We start from the raw sequence: 21,373 nt of genomic DNA, 5'->3' as shown, positions 1-21,373 counted from the left end.
TCTTCATGTGGCTCCTCAAGTACTTGAGGAGAATTCCACACGCAGGCAGCCGTTGAGTTGCACTGCTCTGCTCTGCTCCGCGTGTGCGTTTGGAACGTCAAGGTCTCCAGGGAAATTGTTGTTCCAGAAAAAGAAAGGTTGGGAAAGAAATGCGATAGCTCAGCTGACAATCTTTGGGAAGGGGAGACACGGGAAAACGCCGAGCTCCCCTGAGCCTGCCTGGCGCTGAGCGGAAGGAGGCGCCTTCCCTATTGGCGCCGGGCTGCTGCAGTGAGGCTCGCGGCCGCCAGGGAGAGCCGTTCGGGCGCCGCCTCGAGCCGAGCGAGGCGCGGCTGGCTGGGCGCCTGGCTTTGGGCGCAACTGGTGGCGGGGTCCTCCTTCTCCTCGTCCGGGCGGGGTGGTCACGCCCGGCGGTGGCGGCTCCTGCACAGTGCCGAGGCCGGCCAGGCGAAGTTGGGCAGCTGCTACTGCTGCTGCTTCCTCTTCCCAGTATGCCGGAGTCTCCCCAGTTGCCTCGGCGGCTACGGCGAGCGGGCGGCAGGCAGCGGCAGCGGCGGCAGCCGAAGAAGCGCGTGTGAGCGACCGGAGAGCTCCTCTCCACTCACAAGGATGCTGGCGGGCGATGCCTGGCGGCAGGGAGGACGAGATTTGCCAGAAAGCGCTGAAGCTGCTGGTCGAGCTCTGCTCCGACGGGACGGTGGAGAACGACCGCTGCCTCGAGTTCAACTACTACCTGCGGGACAGCGGCAGACCCCGGCCCACAGACTCCGGTAAGCGCCGCGATCCTGGGTGCCAGGGTGGTGGGTGGCCGGGAAGGAACTTCAGCGGGACAAGGATCGGAAATCCATAGGCGTACATCGCTGGCTGGGTTTGGAGAGGTGGCGCGTCAGTGACATAGCTGCCAAGTTATCCCTTTTTTTAAGGGATTTTCCCTTATGCTGAATAGGCTTCCTCGCGAGAAAAGGGAAAACTTGGCAGCTGTGGTCAGTGATCGCCCGATCCCATCCCTCCATTTTTCAGAAATCTCCCTCCGCCCTGATTTAGTGGCGACCAGGACTTTACTTCCAAATGGTGAGGTCAGGATTGATGTTCCCGGTCTGTGCAGCGAGAGAGCACGCTGTCCTCCCGGACGCAGCGCCCAACCCTAGTCACATTTAGGCGCCAAACCCATTGGTTTCAATGGAATCTTACATGCTGATTTGAATGGATGCAGAAATGAATCCTGTTGATTTTCACAGAACTTACTCTTAAGCATGGCTTTAGGATAGGATCATGGGTTTGCATCCTGATATTCGACATGCTCACTCAGAGGGAAGTCCCTGGGAGTTGAGTGAGAGTTGTTCCCATGTAACACGTGTGTGTGTACAGCGTTGTGGACATGGTCATGGGGCAGAGTTAAGGTACGATCTCTGAACTATTTTTAGATCCTGTGGATTTCTATTGCTGCTGTAAGACCAGCACGTATGCAGGTGTGTCCGAATAAACACATCTCCAGGAACCAAAACATGGCTGTGTCTCTGTTTGAACTCAGAGTGGGACCAGGGCGGTGTGTTCAAAAGGCATCACTCGCTGGGTAGCTCTAAGGCTATTCAGATCTTACAGGAATTGTTTCTTTGCCTTGCTTACACACGCACACGCACGTGCACAACAATAAAATAAAATGTGACAGAGCATTAAATTGCTCTTCTATATCTCCTACAAGTAATACTGTATAAGCATTTTACAATATAACAAATCTCTGTACTGTACCTTTGGTTTCATTATGAAAATCAACTGGCAGCAGACCTTGTTTTCTTTAAAACATGTTTGGGGGGCTGATTGTTTTGGGACTAATGGAGCAAAGGAATGGTACCACCGTTTAATTAGTTGTAATCCTTTCACTGGGTAGCGTAGAAGTTGCTTGCTTGCTGAGCTATTTGAAAGCTAGCAGCTAACTTTGGTAAGTTCCTTTGACCAGGATCAGGATTTAAGTGAGGTGGGCATGCTGAATTGTTAAACTGATAGGTGCTTCTGTTCTGTCTTGAATCCTGAGCATACTTGTTTGGAAATAAGTCCTACTGAAATCACAGAGAATTGACTTATGCATAAACACACTTAAGATGTTGCAGGGTGGGAGGTAGAGGCAGGATGTTATACTTTGCAGCAGATGGGTTTTACGTTACTGCTTTTCTTAGGAACAATCCTATACTATGTCCCACAGTAGCATTTTTGATTCACTGGCAAGCATGTTGAATCCCCTCCCTCTTGTTTCCTATCAGAGAGACTGCATACCAGCCTTTTGGGCTGATTATGGGATTTATGTTGGATTATGTCTTTAGTGCAGTGCCTTTGGTTTCTTTTTGATAAATGTCCTGATTTAAAGGCTTCTTTCTTAAAGAAGCACCTCCAGCTGCTTCGTTGCTGTTCTACTTTCTGCAAGAATGTTGACCCATTCTGTGGCTGCTGAAGAAGATCAGACATCTTCCTAATTCAAATATGCACATGTATTTCCCAGATAAATCACCAAAGGCCTAAGCTGAGTCTGCATTGTTTCTCTGTGTGAAATTTTATCTAGTGCACATGCAGCTCCCAAGTGCAAGTCTTTAGTCCTCTTCAACCCATTTGCACTGGAAGCATAACTGTTCACAGGGCTAGCGTAGATCATCCACCTAACACAATATGATGCACATGAAGTGCTCTCATTCTATATCATACCTGCCTCGGCTTTTCTGATGATTACTTTACCACTAAGCTGTGGGTATGGGAAGCTATGAAGAAGTGCCTCCTTAGTGGCATTTATAGTCTTCTGAAACTGTGGGTTACTAACTACAAAGTTTATTCTGCTGAACTTAGCAGGACTTCAAGAAATAATTTTTTTGGATCATGCTGCTGAAGTCATCCAATTTACTTACAAATGGAGCCCCACAACAAAATGTTATACCGTGCCACAGGTGTTACCAGGGCCTGTGACTAAGTAGAATTGGGGGGGGGGGTTAACATTGAATACAGAAGTCCCTCCCTTGGACTTGGAACTTGATTCATGTATGTTTTATTTATATTGTTAGTTCTTGGACGTTTAAAGGGGAATGCAAGTCAATTGAACTGATGGATTTGGCCTGGAATGAGGTTCCAGAGGGAAACTTAAGGAGCTGGATTTTTACTGCAACCTGAGATGTATGGGGTATTTTTGACTGGAAATCAAAAGCAGCCTCAGTAGCTCTGCTCAGCAATGTTAACAGAAGATTCCTGTGCCCCATAAGTCTGCAGTGAGGATGCAACATGGAACTGCACTGCATATTTCTCAAGCCAACCAGCAATGTGGGAATAAAGGCAGTGGATAATACCGCAGCAGTGCTGTTGAAAACTGCTCACTTAGCTTGAATCCATCCTTCGATTGGGGTCTAATACTTCTGGACATCACCGCAGAGTTGTTGTGCATCACTCAGAGCCTAAGCTGCAGTATTTCATGTGAACTACACTGCTGGCCTGTCGTAAACCCTTTCCTCATCCACAGCCTTTCCAACTTGTAATATGGTGAAGATGAACTGCATTTGGAGAAGGTGGGGTGTGGTGGCTACACTGATGTCCAATCCTGGTTACATGGAAATCTTGGATTTCTCCATTGGTTTCTTTGGGAAGCTCTCACTTCTTCTGTTCCTAACAACATTTAAAAATAGCTTCTCAGTGTGAACCAGCAAATGAATTCTCTTTAGACTATAAGAAGATTCTCTCTATACTTCTTGTATCTGTGTCTGTTTTTCCTCATTCCTTTTAGAGGATGAAGGAGAAAGTGACAAATAGACTGAAGGGCAATGGAGGAAAAGACCTAATAATATTACTGTGTACCTTCTATTCTCTCCTTTAATCTTTTTGCCTAGTTTCTCAGCTAGCTGATCAGCAGTTCTTGAAGCTGAGCAGCCATGTCCACTTTCTTTTCTAATTTTCTGTGGCTATTGAGCATACTTGTTCTGCCTTGGACTGTTCTTGGGTTCCCCGCCTGCCCCGAGGGTGCTTTTCTTCTAAACATTTTTTGTACATCTGAAAACTTTGAGGTTTCCTTAAGCCTGCTGATACCTCCTCTTGTGTGTGGATGCCCCCATTTTAGCTAAATAAGAATTGACACTCAACCCTGAATCTTTGAAACAGAGTAAATAATTTTCTTTATGGGGAGTCAGAAGCAAATTAGGTTCCACTGATTTTACTGTACAGTTGTGCCCATGTTTTATCATCTGATGTTGAGTGGCTGCTACATTATACAAATTCTTCACTATATTGTAATCCATTGGTATTCAGCTGCTGGGTTGAGATCCACACTGGGTAGTGGACTGACTTTGGGTGGGTTGCAACAGCAACATTACCAGTGTACAAGTATATAGTGTGGAATTAAAAAATAGGGTCTTTATGCATCTTTGGGCTAAAAGTGGATCCTTGTTCTCAAAAGGTTCAGGACCATTTGGTTTAGTGAATACAGCCTGTGACTATGCATGCAAAAGTGGTCAATCCATGGAGATGTTTTCTAGATCACCAGTGCATGCATAACTGTGCATTTGTGGCACATTGACAGCATAGCAAGAACTAACCTTTCTCTATTTTAACTAAGCTTCTTTACCTGGTCATTCAGAAGCAACAGTTATTTGCCACATTAATTGGTTATTCACAAACCAAGCTTATTTTGTTGAGCCATTTCCTGCATCAAATTTTATGCAGAATAAGTTATGTTTTAGTGGGGTTTACACAACCTTTATTTAAAATAATATTAAGCATTTCAAGTAAGAACACTTAAACATAAAGTTAAACCTAAGTTGGCAGGTGTAAAACAATTTGAGCATGGGCTTCACAAGTTAAACTATAGCTATTTAGTTTGTACTTGGTGTGATTGATAGAAATATGTCAAAAGGAATTCATAGAAATACCATTTCACTTGTTCTTTGTCATGCTTCTGAGTTCCAAATGACATTTCTGAGATGTCCAGGATGCTTTTCACTTGGACTATACTGAAAGGCTTTCTCTGCCGTCCACAGTGCTTGTACATACAGCTTTAGCCATATCCTAGTAAGGATTCTGGAATTGCTTCAGTCAGCTGCAATATAAGTTAGTTGAGTTTTAAAACCGTTGACAGCTTTTGGTTTTTCTAGAAGAAGATACCAGGTTTCCGTGAAAATAAAATGTGAACATCTACCATGTTCTCTACCAGCCCCACATCTAACACCTTAATCATAAAGGTGGTATTGAACACAGTCACCTGCATTGACATAATCTGGACATCACCCTGTCTTTGGCAGTTGCTGTGTTGCCTGTTCAACAGTTCTTGCATTGGCAAAACCCTGAGCTTTAATTTTATATTGGCAGGAAGTAGCAACTGAAGTAGCACTCTTGCATTCTATTGTATATTGAAACCATCTTATTTATATTGTATCTTTGTTGTTTAAACCATGAGGTTTGTGTTTGTTTTTGAGGAGGGCATGTAAAGGTAAAGGGACCCCTGACCATTAGGTCCAGTCATGACTGACTCTGGGGTTGCGGCACTCATCTCGCTTTACTGCCGTAGGGAGCCGGCGTACAGCTTCCGGGTCATGTGGCCAGCATGACTAAGCCGCTTCTGGCAAACCAGAGCAGCGCACAGAAATGCCGTTTATCTTCCCGCCAGAGCAGTACCTATTTATCTACTTGCACTTTGACGTGCTTTTGAACTGCTAGGTGGGCAGAAGCAGGGACTGAGCAACAGGAGCTCAGCCCATCGCGGGGATTCGAACCGGCGACCTTCTGATCGGCAAGCCCTAGGCTCTGTGGTTTAACACAGTGCCACCCGCGTTGCAAGCAAAAGGGTCCTATCGATAATGTAAGATGGGGTATAGATTTTTCAAATAATGAGATGGTGTCTCACAAGTAGCATGTGGTTAATAATGGTTCCCAGTGCCCCAGCATGCCCCATCTGCAACAGGAAAAGGATGGAGGCACAAGTCCACCCACATTCATGTGATTATGATTATAACCTCTTAATAGTACTGCTAGTTTAAGGGGAGGAAAGGGTCAACCCAATTCCTCTCACCAGCAAATATTTCAATATCACAATATATCGCCAGCTAAACATTGCGATACCTCAATATATCTTTTTTTATATCACACTGGGGAACAAAATTTTTGTTGCATTGACACCTACAGTTGTTCTAACCTAATTTCAACGTGTTGATTTCATATCTGAAGTCGGTTTTGTTCTGTAAGCTCTAGCTTTTTTTTGCAATTCATGTTTTTCACTTTTCACCTGAATATTCGTTTTTCACAATGCAAGAATTAAATATTTTATTAAACACATAGCCAAAGTAATACAATATGATTATAAACGTAAACATGTATAGTATTGAAAATGGCATGTACTTAGATGTACTTAGATATACATCTACCGGTAAGTACACATCTAAGTACAGTTGGAGGTATGCAAAAAATGTATTCCCTAGGGATACAGAATATACAAGCTGTTGTTATTCAGGTAAGAATTTGTGCTTGTAGCTCTTGCGTTTGTGGACTTGCACAGGGGATTCTCGTTTGATGATCCAGCAGTAGTCTGACATCATACTTTTGTCCCATCGCCCTTGATAACGCTCTTCCATTGTCTTCAGGTCTTGATAAAAGTGCCAGTGTGGTGTAGTGGTTAAGAGCGGTAGACTCGTAATCTGGGGAACCGGGTTCGCGTCTCCGCTCCTCCACATGCAGCTGCTGGGTTACCTTGGGCTAGTGACACTTCTCTGAAGTCTCTCAGCCCCACTCACCTCACAGAGTGTTTGTTGTGGGGGGGGGAGGGAAAAGGAGATTGTTAGCCGCTTTGAGACATCTTCGGGTAGTGATAAAGCGGGATATCAGATCCAAACTCTTCTTCTTCTTCTTCTTCTTCTTCTTCTTCTTCTTCTTCTTCTTCTTCTTCTTCTTCTTCTTCTTTCCCTGTTCATCACTGACTGCCCCAAGGTTTTTGGGGAATTGATCTAGGGGAATTGATTTTGGGGAAATGGAGCTTCAAAGTCATATTGTACCCAAGATTGTGGAAAGCAGTGGATGTAACATGAGGTATGGCTGTATTATAATATTGGGGGTTGTACACGCAGTCCTCATAGAGTATGGACATTCAGCTAAGAGCCCTATGTATAATTAAACCATGTATAAATACAACCTTCTTGAGTGGTTCTTAACACATTGCTTTCCTAAATAATGAGATACACTTCTGTGCTTTCAAAGTAAAATCTACGCATTCACATGGCTTTATATTTGTTGCTATACACATGAAGTGATATGTACATCTGTTTTAGGACTTTGTATTTAACTCACTTTTAGGTGGTTGAAATATCACTGTGTGAAGAACGCATTAAAAGAAATCCCTGTGCTGTGTGCTTTTCTGGCCATGAAGTCGAATGCCTCATCCTAGTTGGAAAACAATATATTGAGTAAGGTAGTGCTCTCTGTAGCTCAGCAGAAACCCATCAATAGTAGACAGGCCAAAGACAGCTTGATTTATTCAGACAAGCCGTCTCATTGAGTTAGTAGAAGGCAATTAATGGGCTCTGAAGAATGTCTCTTCAGGTTTTCGAGGACTGGAAGAATGGTGGCAACAGCATGGAGCCAACTGAGGAAAAAAAAAAACCTTTCTAATTAGTAGCTTGACTCCAACAGTATTAATATTTTAGCTTAATTCAGGTAAAAATGTTTGCATTAGGGGATTTGGTCATTATAGGGAAGGTTGCTAAGAAGCATATAAAATGGTTGATGTTTCAGATGAATAAAATAAATGAAGAGCAAGCATTTTTACTACTCTTTTACACACTGCATATAGTGAGTACTCAGTTAAATCAATACTTCATTTAAAGCCCACGGTTTCCTGAGTGAGATGAGCCTCCCTACAAGCAAGCGTCCCTGCCTAGGAATGCGCTTCCATATGTATGGCAGGGTGGATGCATGTATGGAAAAACTGTTTCACTTTCACATGCCCTTACAGGATCCTTCACTGTGCAGAAACTGTGTATCCATAGCTTAATGCAGTGCTTTTTTCTGGGGGGATGCAGGGGGACGCATGCCCCTAAACATTTTGTGAATCTAAGTTTGGCCTCATTGAGGGGCAGTATTTCAATATGACTGGGAAAATGAGAGTACCCCTAAACCTTTTTTTAAAAAAGCAAAAAAGCAATGGCTTAATGTAAAACGATTTATTTGATTTGCTACATTTCTTTGATTAGTGTACAGTATATATTTCTCATTCCAATGAATCCCAATAAACCCCAATTGTAAAACCCAGTTTACAAACAATGAATATCAATAACATGATGGAACATAATCGAACATCACAAATACAAGTTACAGGTAGGTTGCTGTGTTGGTCTGCCGTAGTCAAAAAAAAGAATCCAGTAGCACCTTAGAGACCAACTAAGTTTGTCATAGGTATGAGCTTTCGTGTGCATGCACACGAAAGCTCATACCTATGACAGACGTAGTTGGTCTCTAAGGTGCTACTGGAAGGATTTTATATATATATATATATTATTTATTTATCACAAATACAGTCGAACCTCTACTTACCACCACCTCTTCTTACGGTTGTTCCAAGTCACGACTGCGGCAAACCCGGAAGTAACTGGCGTTTAACATCTATAAAACAATATTAACAACATTAACAATTTAGCAGCCAAAAATCAACAAAGCACTGTTAAGTTCATACACACACACACTCTGCACCCCATGACTCATAAACTTTCACTCTATTTATCTCATTAAAACACATCCACATGATGTCTGTGGTAGCAACTCCCTTCTGAAGGTTCTTCAGGCTGGAGGTGGGGCAGCACAAGTGAAACCGCCCACTTGCTGGTGGCAAACAAGAGTATCTTTCCCTTCACAAAATAAAAAAATTCCTTCAGTAGCACCTTAAAGACCAACTAAGTTTATATTTTGGTATGAGCTTTCGTGTGCATGCACACTTCTTCAGATACACGAAAGAAGCATGCACACGAAAGCTCATACCAAAATATAAACTTAGTTGGTCTTTAAGGTGCTACTGAAGGAATTTTTTTATTTTGCTTCGACTCAGACCAACACGGCTACCTACCTGTAACTTTCCCTTCACAGTTCTTCCTCTGGAAACAGCTCCCTTATATAAGGCTCCCGGGGCTGGAGAATAGGCAAGGCAGGTAGGGAAAGCCATTACCTGCTGGCCAACACAGAGTCACATAGCCCTACAGCATGTGACCCTAGCAGCAGGCAGCACTATGGCAATGCACTGCTGTTAAGCTGTCGTTTCCCTTGTAAATATTGACCAGCTACTGTCTGAAATATGATGAGTGTATGTTCAGCCTAACTGATCTTGAAGCATCAGTTTGTTTTTACAGAAATGAAGAAATGTGGCACTGTCACTGAGCTGGTTTCGACATATAGTTTATCATGATGGGAATGAGTTGCAGTGAGCCTCAGTCTCATTTCCCCCCTGCTTCTGATCACAAGATAGATCAAATGCTTTCGTTTCGGATTAGCCACAGCTTGTCACTACCAGTAAACTGTAGTTAATCTAAATTATGTAAAAATTCCTTCAGTAGCACCCTAAAGACCAACTAAGTTTTTATTTTGGTATGAGCTTTCGTGTGCATGCACACTTCATCAGATACACTGAAACAGAGGGGAATTTTTTTATTTTGTTTCGACTCAGACCAACACGGCTACCTACCTGTAACTAAATCTAAATTATGGTTTGTTTGAAATAAGCCCATTTTAAAGGTGTTGGCTGATTACGGAAAAGTCTCAGGTAATTTATCTGTTATTTTCTTGCATTTATATCCTCTCTCTTTTTCCATCATGGAGCCCAAGGCTCCATGTGGTTCCCAGGAAGTCTCCCACTGACCAAATCCAACCCTGCTTAGCTTCAGCAAGGTGGTAACCTCATGTGCACCTTCATACCATCTCCTGGGATGTTGTGTGTTTACCCCTCTAAGATAATTGCATCAGCACAAGAGCTGTAGTTACAGTAGAAGCTTATATCCTATAAGCTTTTTAATTGATCAGAGTCCATAGCGCCATGTCGAATGTGCCCCTTGTGGAAGACGTGGGCAAACTTCTGGGAGTTGCATGACAGTACTGGTGGGCGGGGGTGGGCACAGGCGAAATGGGTGGAGCAGCAGATATGACTGTTACTTTTGCATGGTAGGTTGCATTCCAGCCATGGAAAAGTCAGGTTTCTACACACACACACACACACACACTGCCCTCCATTCAGGCAAGCAAGAGACATTTTCAAAGAGTACACTTTAGTCAAGCAAAGGTACTCAAGAGAGTGTGGAACAGCAGTTGGTAAGGAGAAAGAGTGGTGGGAGCCAAAATATCTGATGGGAATTGGACTGCAAAACATCTGAATACCTCCAGGTTGGGGGAAGGTTGCATATTCTCTGTTTTTAAGAGCCAAGCATTGCTATTGTTATTGTTATTATTTACCTGGGCCTTTGGACCTCAATTTTCTGCATATTTTAGTTGGGATGGAGTTGAGTTGGATCTACTCATTGTGTGTGTGTGTGTGTGTGTTATCGATGAGCATTTTGTAAATTGTCCAAGTAGTAACATTTACGGGTTATGCATGCCTATCTTCCTGCAAGTATCCTGAACCCCACCTGCCCAACAAATTCCAGCGACATGGAGCCAGTGCAGGAACATTGAATATGCAATGACTGCATTCAATGCAGTCCCACTCTTTTTTGTGTGTGGCAGGAATAACAAGGCACATATCAACCTGGAGTTAACCAGATGTTTTTCACCCCAATTCCCATCAGATAATTCGGACTACTGTGAGTGTTTTCTCTAGTAATGTTAGGGTAGCACCTGTTAACATTGGTGGGCATGCATGACCTGGGCCGAAGGTGTGACCTGAGATTGTCAGTCATGAAAATGGTTTTTAGCAACTGCGGCGCTCCATCCTCTTCACTTAGAATGGGTCTCTTCCTTGAGAAACTAGTAAGGCTCTGACCCTAGGAACTTTCCATTAAAAATTCATAAAGGTCATAGGAGACTGTGGTGAAGCCCCAGAATAGGATGAAAAGAGAGATCAGGAAATACTTATGCAGATAAGGATGATAAATAGAAAGGCCAGACCATTAATCATGTTGATTTTCATTAATGCCACACTGAGTGGAAGAATGAGACTACCAAAACCAAATAAAGCTTTCTCTTCCTTATTGCCATGCTGGGCTGCATATTTTTGAAGCCCAGAAAACAAGCCAGTGGGCCCGCTGCTACTTATTTATATTAAAAACAGCTTCTGACAAATTACAGTGTAAATAGATGCTGTTTAGGATTTTGGAGCTTATGAGCAAAAGGAATGAAAAGTCACATTTGATCATTTATTCAGATGCTTAGATCTAGGAAATTAAAAACCCCACAAAGTCAAGGATGTCAGATAGGCTCTGAATGAACTGTGTGAGACATTTTTATGCCAGTGGAATCAGGGTCTTGTCATTAATATTTTACTTGTATATGTGTGCTCTTATTTCTGCATAAAGGGCGGGCGGGGGAATAACCTAGCAGCATAAATTATCAACAGGAAAACTAAAAGTGAAAACACCCTGGAAAGCATGCATTTTGAATGTTCTCTCGTTTGTACAGCCTCTTACCGTATGTGTATACTATGTGCACAAAATGCCTAATTCAGTTTTGCTTTGCATTATGCTTGATGAAGCTAGTGGGTGGGGTGTGTTTTGCTTGATCTGTCATAGAGCAGCATATTTCCGGCAGAGAAGCCTCTGCTCCCTGTTCTCACTAGCCATATAAGTGGGGAAGAAGCATATTTCTGTGCAGAATGTGACTTTGGTATTAGTTAGTTGGTTCCTGAATTATTTTCTCAGTGTGCTGTTTGAATAGTGCAGGCTCACTTTAGGCATCCTGCTTGGTCCTGGTCCTGACTTATTGCAATTCGGATGACACTAGTTGCTCCGGGGCTATCCATTGTGTTAGTACCATTATGTAACACTAGGGCTTTCACATTTAACTTTCAGTAAACTGGCACTCCATATTCTGGAACAGGAGAAGAACTAGGGTGGAATCTGGTGGATCATGGTTGCTGAGACTGGGAAGGTGGGTCAATAGTGAAAAGAAAAGAAAGGAGAAGAAAGAAGAAAAGAGAAGAGAAAAGCTTAGTTCAGCTGGTGCTGAAATTTACTGGCTTATCACAGCCAGATAATGGTGACTTACAAAGACAGTTTTACTGTCAGGACCATTAAAATAATGAATGTTAAGCATCCATTGATTCTGTGATATTTATAAATAAGAGACTGGATTTTTCAAACAGGGCTTAAGTAAGGATAACCTTACACTCCAGTGCCTCCCTTTTGGCAACCTGAGGGATGGGAAGAACACAAGGGCAAAAATCTTTGCAGCTGCTGCCCCTGCCCTCTTTAGTTAGTGTCTTTCCAAGAGAGGATGAGGGATCACACTTTAGATCAGGCATCCCCAAACTTCGGCCCTCCAGATGTTTTGGACTACAATTCCCATCATCCCTGACCACTGGTCCTGTTAGCTAGGGATCATGGGCCGCAGTTTGGGGATGTCTGCTTTAGATTGCCTCCTTTTAATGTGGCAGTTTGCAAGCACTTTGCCACTTTGAAAGAAAATTGTGCTGGGGTGGGGCATGTACTGTACAGGAATTGGCTAGGACAGCTCTAGGCCACAGGGATCTAATTTGACCCACAAGCCCCTTCTCTGGAAAGCACATCCATTGGCCCCATGTTACCTTTGGGGCAGGTCAAGATGTAGCTGCAAGGGAACAATTGGGAATTTAAAGGGCACTCCCAGTTGTTCCTTAGCAAGTGCCTATCAGCTGATTGGCACCACCATTGAGCCCATTTGAAGTTGTCCATTTGCAGGTTTGGTTGGAATTCAGTCTGCACATGCAAACAGACATCCTTCATCTGCAGCTTTGCAGTCAGCTAGCTTGCCACGGGAATCATGCAGCAGAATGTAGTTGCAAAGAGCTTGCAAGACACCACTTTAAAGGAGGCAGCCTGTGCCACTTGAGCCCCTCACCTCAATTTTCAAGAGGTTTGGCTGCTCAGAGGGGCATTATGTTCCTGATTAAAATCACCAGTCCAAGAGGAATTGCTCTCAATATCATATTTTCCCCTCTGTGATATTACCTCACCCTCCATGCCTATTGACTGGCTGAGATGAAGTAGAGATTAGAGGAATTAAATAATGCTGCAACAGCATAGGGAAATAATGGCTGTAAATAGTGCTGGAGTAAAAAGGATTTAGGAAACTGTTTGGGGAATAAATGCCCACAATGCCCTGAAATTGTTCCCTTGCAAACATTTGGTGCAGCCTATTTCACTTCCTTCATAGGCCTTCGTTTCATTTGAAGAATCCTTGACTGGGATTAAATCCTTAGCAAATGTGAAGCTGAAATAAGCTAAAAGAAATAACTGTTTCTTTTAAAAGAAGCCTTAATTTTTAAAGAAGGGATATATATAATATTTTATGCTTGAATAACTCAAAAGTGATTCAACTGATTTTGGTCAAACATTTTTATAACGGCATGAGCTCTTAAAGATTAATTTAAGCATGACAAATTTCAGCCGAAGGGGAAGAACATTTATAAAGTCGAGATAGCATGGAATTGTGGATTTTTGGTGGAGTAACTCAATTAGGGGCACACTTATCAACATTTTGACACCTCTATAATAGTGCAGAAGGACTCTAAATGACACAGACATCCTGGTTTGGTACCATTTTATCCGTGTTGTGCACAATTATAAAGAATTCAATGAAGTGCAGGATGGCAGCAACTTGCATTCTGGCAAAGCTTGCAAATGAGCCAGTAGCTCTAAAATGCCATAGTTTCCCCCTCCCTGTGTTTATGTAGGGGGTCATCACTGATCTTAAAGGGCTACGCAAATTGTATAAAACTCTCTTCTCCAACCTGTTCCACTTAATACTCCATGATGTACTTGTCCTTCCTTCACTTTAATCTGAAGCTTTCATTAATGACATTGTGGTCAGACTCAAATGGAAATAAATGCGGGGAGGACAAAACACTGTACACTGAAAATATATAGGATCTAAGTTGATGCAGCAGTGAAGGTGTTAAAACATAAAACATTTTCAAAATGTGCATTTTTGGTATATTTGAGTTGAAAGGAAGCGACCCATTATACATATAGAAACTAACGGGGGAGATCATTAAAGACCCCAAATACTATAGCTGTACCCACTATGCTATAAAACATTTAATACAGTTTTATGGTTTTACATTGGTAAATTGGAATGGTCCTTTTAAAACTATAATTAAATTGGGACATTTTTGACCCAGATATTGCGTTCATCGGTGCTTTTTTTCTGGAGGTATGGTATTTCAAGCAGTTCCAGTAATTTTTTTCCATTAGAAAAAAAAGCACTGGCATTAATAATATGTATTTTACAAGGGAAGGAGGGTTTAAAGCATGCCCCCAGACATGGTTCCATCATCCCCCCCCCCTTTTTTTGAGACATTTAAAAGAGATATGTGCAGCTTGTCTTTAACATTGTACTTGGATTAATTGGCTACAGTGAACATTAACAGTAAAGGGACAGGCTCTTAACCTAATTAGTGTCAGCGGCTAATGTTTAAATACTCGGGTTACAAGACAGAAAAAGCAGTAACTGCCAAATATATTTGGAGACACTGGCTAAAAGACATCTGTTAATGGGGTCTTCCGGCTTCCTGAAGGTTGGGTCCTTTTAATTGCTGCTTCACAATGTGGATTTTAATGGTATTTGTGGCTTCTACCAGCAGGCTCATAACTTTCGAACAATACCATTTAACTGAGAAATGGGGAAAGTTTGTCCTGATACTGTCCTCTCCCCCATGCTTTTTAACATCTACATGCAGCCTCTGGGAGAGATCATCAGGGGGTTTGGGCTGGGTGTTCATCAGTATGCGGACGATACCCAGCTCTACCTCTCTTTCAAATCAGAACCAGCGAAGGCAGTGAAGGTCCTGTGTGAGTGCCTGGAGGCGGTTGGAGGATGGGTGGCGGCTAACAGATTGAGGTTGAATCCTGACAAGACAGAAGTACTGTTCGTGGGGGACAGGAGGCGGGCAGGTGTGGAGGATTCCCTGGTTCTGAACGGGGTAACTGTGCCCCTGAAAGACCAGGTGCGCAGCCTGGGATTCATTTTGGACTCACAGCTGACCATGGAGGCGCAGGTCAATTCTGTGTCCAGGGCAGCTGTCTATCAGCTCCATCTGGTACGCAGGCTGAGACCCTACCTGCCTGCAGACTGTCTAGCCAGAGTGGTGCATGCTCTAGTTATCTCCCGCTTGGACTACTGCAATGCGCTCTACGTGGGGCTACCTTTGAAGGTGACTCGGAAACTACAACTCCAGGACTGTCCCTGGAAAATCGGGACATTTGTTTGTTTTTTTTAAACATACTTTTTATTAATTTTACAGAATACAAAAAAAACAAAAAAAAAACGGTACATACATAAACACCTTTTCCACCTCCTTCCTACCCACCCACATGGGTCCTCCCCTGCCACAGAAGTATCCCATGTATGTGAACAGTCAGAGATGTTCCATTTTATGCTTGGATTTCTGTCATTTGGAGGGTATGGATCCCTCTCTCCTAAATTGGCCAGAAGACAAGCCTGAGGCTGACTCTTGACTACCATTTCAAGAAGAAGAAGAAGAAGAAGAAGAAGAAGAAGAAGAAGAAGAAGAAGAAGAAGAAGAAGAAGAAGAAGAAGAAGAAGAAGAAGAAGAAGAAGAAGAAGAAGAAGTGTATACCTCCCTTCACTTGTAAATCTCAGAGTGGTTCACCACCTAAAAATACAAGATAGAAAAAACACAAAATACATAATAAAAACAAGTATTAAAACAAAGTGAATGAAGGTCATGATTTTACCTACCTGACATCACATATGGTGATGGGAAGGGGCAAGTGAGTGTGGTTTGGGAAAAACCCAAATGAATTAGGCCCACGGAGTGGATATTCCCGAACTCTGAGCTAGATGGACTAATAGTCTGACTTTCTATAAGGCAACTTCCTATATTCCTATAAGTTACTATGTATTAAGTTTCCAAGAGACAAAAAATATTATTTGCATGCCCATATTTCATTTGCAGGTGAATACCTTTGCCCTGACCAAGGGTGGATTTCAAGGTAGCCCTAAGTGGGTCCCGCACTGCCCTTCAATCACAGCATGGGAGGCCCAGTTGAATCAGACCCTGTTGCAAAGCACAACTTTAATGTTCTCCCGCAGCCTCAGTCCCCAGTCTGTAAAATGGGATTACAGCAACTGCTATTGGAGCATTTGCCAGCATTGTTGTAAGAACAAGCAAAGAAGATTTACAAGCACTTTGCGCATTTATATTACAGAGGTGCTTATGTATTAGGTGAAATCTGCTGCACTTAAATTACTGGCCCTCCATAAGGGAAAGGGACGTGATACTGCCAGAGTCTCTCCCAAATCCCGCCCTGCCCCTGCTGTTCCCACCTGCCTTTTTTATGCCATCTTCAGAATAAAAGGCAACATGTTGCACAAGTCTGTGGTTCCTTTGAAAACATTTGAGTCCAGAGGAGGACATCTGGGATAAATGAACTGTAAATGCTGCCATTAATTATTCATCTTAAAAACCAAAGAAAATGTTACAAGAAAATAATAATAGAAGTCAAACTGCAGGACACAGTTGTTTTCCGTATTTCTGTAGGCATGTTTGACTACGGAATAAAATAAAATAAATTTATTTTTTACCCAGTATCAACCAAACTGTAATAAACTTACCACCAAAACAAAAGAAACCCAAATTAAATAGATCTCAGATTTATCATTTTCAGATCGAGTTATTAGTAAAGACAACCAGTTCAGCAAAGCTGCTGACCTTCTGTTTCATCTTTTTAAGAGAGATGTCAAGGAGAAATGCCATACTTTAAGCCTAACCCATTGCAGTTATGATTGTTATATTTGGCTGAGATCCTGTACTTACTTACCTGGAACCCACCCCATTGAATTCTGCAGGACTTACTTCTGAGTAGACATGTAGAGAGTCGCACTGGTAATTGCAATTTCTTCTCCTAAAAATAAAAATTAATTATGGCAGGGTCTTCTTTTCAGATGAGGGCAAGGGGAAGGACTATTTAGGAGTAAACTGCACACCAACAAATCGTGTCCTCCCAGAGAGCACGTGTTGCGGTGAGATCATCAAGACTGACCTCACTGCTGATGTGGGTGGGAGCGATTGAATAGCCACAACAACCCGATTGGTTGCTGGGGTAAATCTGGCCAATGGGATCATTTCATGCATTAACCGAGGGACCTATATTTAGCACTGTACATTGCGTTGAGCTTCCTCTTTTTCGCCTTTTTCACCTGCCCACCCTTCCCTATATTTAGGGTTCATTATGACCTTGCTACGCCATCATGGGTCGTCTGGTTTTGGGACAGGGGCCCAGCAGGAGTTTCCCCATTTGGCTGATTGGCTGTTGCCATTTGAGTTTCCCCTGTCGCATAGCAAATCGTCACAACTTTGTAAGTTTTGGCGGTTAGGGGAGGGGAGGTTGTCACACCTGCCCCTCTCATGTGCAAAGGGTGTTCTGTTAAAGGAATCCAGGGGTTCGCCTTGCTTTTGTCCGATCCCCTTCCAGGGGTTAGGGCTATGCCAGAGCCCCTGGGAGCATTTGGGATGAGCTTGAGTCTGAACCTGGTCCAATGCTCCCCCAGGATCTTTTCCTGCTGGAATCCAGGCGTCAGTGCTGCCCTGCTAAGGTCAGGTACAGCTAGTCGGGAACCAATGCCTAAGCAAACCAGTCACAATCTGCAATCAACAAAGTTGTGGCCAAAATTATGCCAATAACCTTAAACTAAATTCCGTGTCGATTGTGTCTTTATTTATTGGGAGAGGTCTTGGGATGTTAACACGCAACCTAATGTATTAGTTATTCCTTTTATATATATATATACCTTGTAATAACTATAGCACTGCTACATTGCTCTCCCACTTTCCAAACACTGCAAGTCACTGCCGCTTACTGGGAGGGACAAAGCAGCAGGGAGCTTGGCAGAGTGCGGGCGCGGCAGCAGGAGTGTCGGACTGGCTCTGCCACCATGCCTGAACCTGCCAAGCTCCCTGCTGCCTTCTCCCTCACCCTCCCAGCAAGCGGCAGTGACACTCAGAAACTGGGAACGCAATGCAGCCCCACCCATGCCACCCCACCAGTCACTACTAACTATAGCCATGGTACACCCCCACCCCTTTTAAAAGCAAAGGTTTGTGTGCTTTGGGGGCAATGCATTAGCCTGTAATACAGGCACTCCTGAAGAATAATTTCATGTGGCTTGAACACATCAGGGGACCCCCTTCTGCCTTCTCTAATGGTTCCCAATCTAGACCTCTTTGCACACAGGAAGAGGCTGTTGATTTGCTGCTGGACCTGAGGATTTTCACTCGTGAAAATATGATAATCTCTCTAATCTTTGGCTTGGTCTGAAACGTTTTCCTTCAGCTGACAGTGCTGGAGCAGAGTATTTTATTTAGGGAGTCTCAGGATTTACGTACGTACCGGCAAAATGGTAGCGTTCGCCAGCAAAGCAAGTAAATCATGTTTCTCATCTCAGTGGTTTATGCTTAGTGGTGAAGAGGGTCTATACCTACTAAGCGGGTCTATACTATACGCTCCAATTGTGAATACAGACAGATCTCTGCTTTAAAATGTGAGCTGTTTTGTGAATAAACACTTTTTCTTTCACTGTTTATGTGTTAAAAGTATAATAGCAACATAGTTATCAATGAAGATACAGTACCGTATATACATTACATCTTTGATGTATGTTCTGAAAGACCAACAAATTATTCTGTGCAAGCAAACATAGTAGAAAATTGAATTGTATGTTGGGTTTTCCTTTTGGTGTTTTTGACTACTTACGATCTTCCACTCTCCTCCTGTGACCTCATGAAGAGGACTCCCACACATTGTAATAATTACTGTTTTTACCCCCATTTAATAATGCTGTTCCATTGTTTCTTGGTTATTTTATGCAAACCCCTTAGAGACTTTTAAATATTAAGTTGATTAGAAATGTTTTGAAATCTATAAATAGAAAATAAGTTGGGGTGGGATTGGGTAGAAGCTTCATTTTGTTAAACTGGTGATTTGTGGGAAGCTGCATTCAGTAAAATCTGTGATACCCAAATGCTAGTGAGGATGGAAATGGGCCATTGCATCTTTCATTGCTATATTTCCAAAGGGAATATATATTAATCATTTCCTGCTGGTCCTGGAAAGTCTTTTAGTACTTGAAACATCTCAGTTAGGGCCCTTCTATAACATCCAATTGACTCCTGCTTCAACTTTGTATTTTTGTAACGCCCCCTGTCCCACTCCTTCCAATCAGAGATCTGTTTTATTAGTCTGTTTTGTGCTTGCTTACTACAAAGCTGTATTTTAAAACTTTCTGTATTGTTGTGGATTTCAGCTGCATTTTTGGCATTAGTTTAAGCTGTCTTGCAGCTTTATTTGTTTAGGGGAAACAAAGAGATTATTCCAGTTTAAAGCTGCATTTTGCTTTTGTTGTGCATCTTGTGACATGTCTGTTTTCAAATTGATAGAAAAACAAATGAGTGAATCTACATGGCTGCTGCTGCCTTAATTCACTTGGTTTTTTTGCTGTGGGTTTTTGTTTTACTTTGGCTTACTCCCACCCACCCCCGAAATGTTTTTCCAACTACATAATTTATTTTCAGATATATTACTACTTCTATGAAGGGAATATTGGAAGTTTAGTTTGTTGCTCTTATATCTCCAGCGAATGAAGTAAAAAAGAAAAGTGAGATACTCTTGCATAACAGTTAGTACTTTATATACTTAATAATGCTACCACACTGAAACTGTTGATTGATTGATTGATTGATTGTGATGGTTAGCAGTCTTGGCACATAGCCATGATATGCCCACTGAGTAGGGTCATTTTTGCTTTCTTCTCTAACCACTTCTCTAACTAGAATTCATAGGAAACAATACATAAGGACATGCCTGCAGTGTATTGTTCAATTTTGGATTAGGTCTATTGCCAGATCTTAGGAATTTTGAAGAATAAATAAAGATTAAGAAATAAAGAAATATTTGTTGCTTGATTTACTGATTGGTCTATTAAAGAAGAAAAAAGTCCCTCGCTTTTAGAGGACACCTGGTTTATTTCCTTTTATTTATTAAATTTATATCCTACCCTTCCTGCAAAAGGAACAGCAAGTACCACATTAGAAGCATTTCCTTATGTGCAAGTATAAAGGGAGAAAGGCATTTCTAAGATGGAGCCTGTCCTCTACAGGCTTCATACGCTCTTGTATTTTAAACAATTCAGCAAATCTATCAGTCAGTTAATCGGGGCATCTTTTTAGTCAATGAATTTAATCTGTTATTGTAGCAAATTAACTCACTCAGCATTGTCATGCTAATTGTGGGCAAACACAACACCATGTACCTTTCCTGTATTGCCCCAAGCCAGACCATCGTGTGTCCTTGGATGGAACTGCCATGTCGAGGATTTCCCATTTTCTTATGCGGAGAAGGGAACTCTGAGCACACACAACATGTGCTTGGAGTTGCTTCCTCCAATTTGAAGAATAGGAAATTTCTTTTGGCCAGGACAATCCTATATGCATAGCCTGGACACCTGAAGCAAATTGTTCCATATATCTTATCTCCATTGTCCCAAGAGTAACCTGTGTGTGTGTGTGTGTGTGTGTATAAATCTTTAGATCTTTTAATTAAGATTTCAAAAGACAGAGTTAAATGCTTTGTCTGTCATGGTTTATAACTGCTAATTAAAGGTGGTAGCGAAGTAACATGCCATCCACCCTTCAAAGCTCTTGTCTTTGCACAAGCCTTCTTGTTTTCTTGTATGCATTTCTTGTTTGTTCATTTGATATTATCCATTCTTTTCTTCTCGTATCACTTTAGGGATTAAAAAGAGTGGAAATGAGTCACCTCAATATTTCCGCAGCCTCATTTTCACTCTTTTCTTTTCATTGTGCATTTTACACCTTTCTTTCTCTGACATTCTCCCACGTAATTAATATTAATTAATTAATGTCTAGAAGTGCAGCTTAGTATACCAGGCATCAAATAGAGCTAAATAGATGAGAGTTTGTACCAGAAAGGGCATGTGGGAAAGACAGCAGGGGAAATGTTATATTCCATTGGACCAGCTTGGGGATTTAAAAGCGAGACAAGTTTCAAAAAATGGGATTCAGAAATCCATGGCCAGCGGTGATGGGCTCAATAGGGAGGCATAGCCATTTCTATAACTCTGCTGCTTTTACCAAACTAAAGGTGAGACCCAGTGGGTCCTGCGCTAGCCCTGAACCCTGTGTCAAATTGCTCCATTTCAAGGTTTTCCACAGGCTGTT

At 42.3% G+C, this 21,373-nt stretch overlaps 1 protein-coding gene across 7 annotated transcripts in view; it reads left to right on the top strand.

The window, feature by feature from the left end:
• The first annotated feature begins 315 nt into the window (after nt 1-315).
• The window catches only part of SYT9 (synaptotagmin 9), an 82,563-nt gene continuing 61,505 nt past the window's right edge, over nt 316-21,373 (top strand). For 4 of the 7 annotated variants that reach the window (XR_015949558.1, XM_088667841.1, XM_088667852.1 and 1 more), the window contains exon 1: nt 321-770. Coding sequence is in view for 4 of the 7 variants with exons in the window: in XM_088667841.1 (XP_088523967.1) it covers nt 623-770 (148 nt within the window). In the remaining 3 variants the exon portion in view is untranslated. Of the gene's footprint in view, nt 771-21,373 lie in introns of all 7 variants that reach the window. The other 3 variants (XR_015949557.1, XM_060281923.2, XM_088667858.1) reach the window with 3 other exon arrangements.

Source organism: Zootoca vivipara, chromosome 1, assembly GCF_965207765.1.
Source record: "Zootoca vivipara chromosome 1, rZooViv2.hap1.1, whole genome shotgun sequence".
In the NCBI taxonomy this organism is placed as follows: domain Eukaryota; kingdom Metazoa; phylum Chordata; class Lepidosauria; order Squamata; family Lacertidae; genus Zootoca; species Zootoca vivipara.
This window is presented reverse-complemented; position numbering and strand designations above follow the sequence as displayed.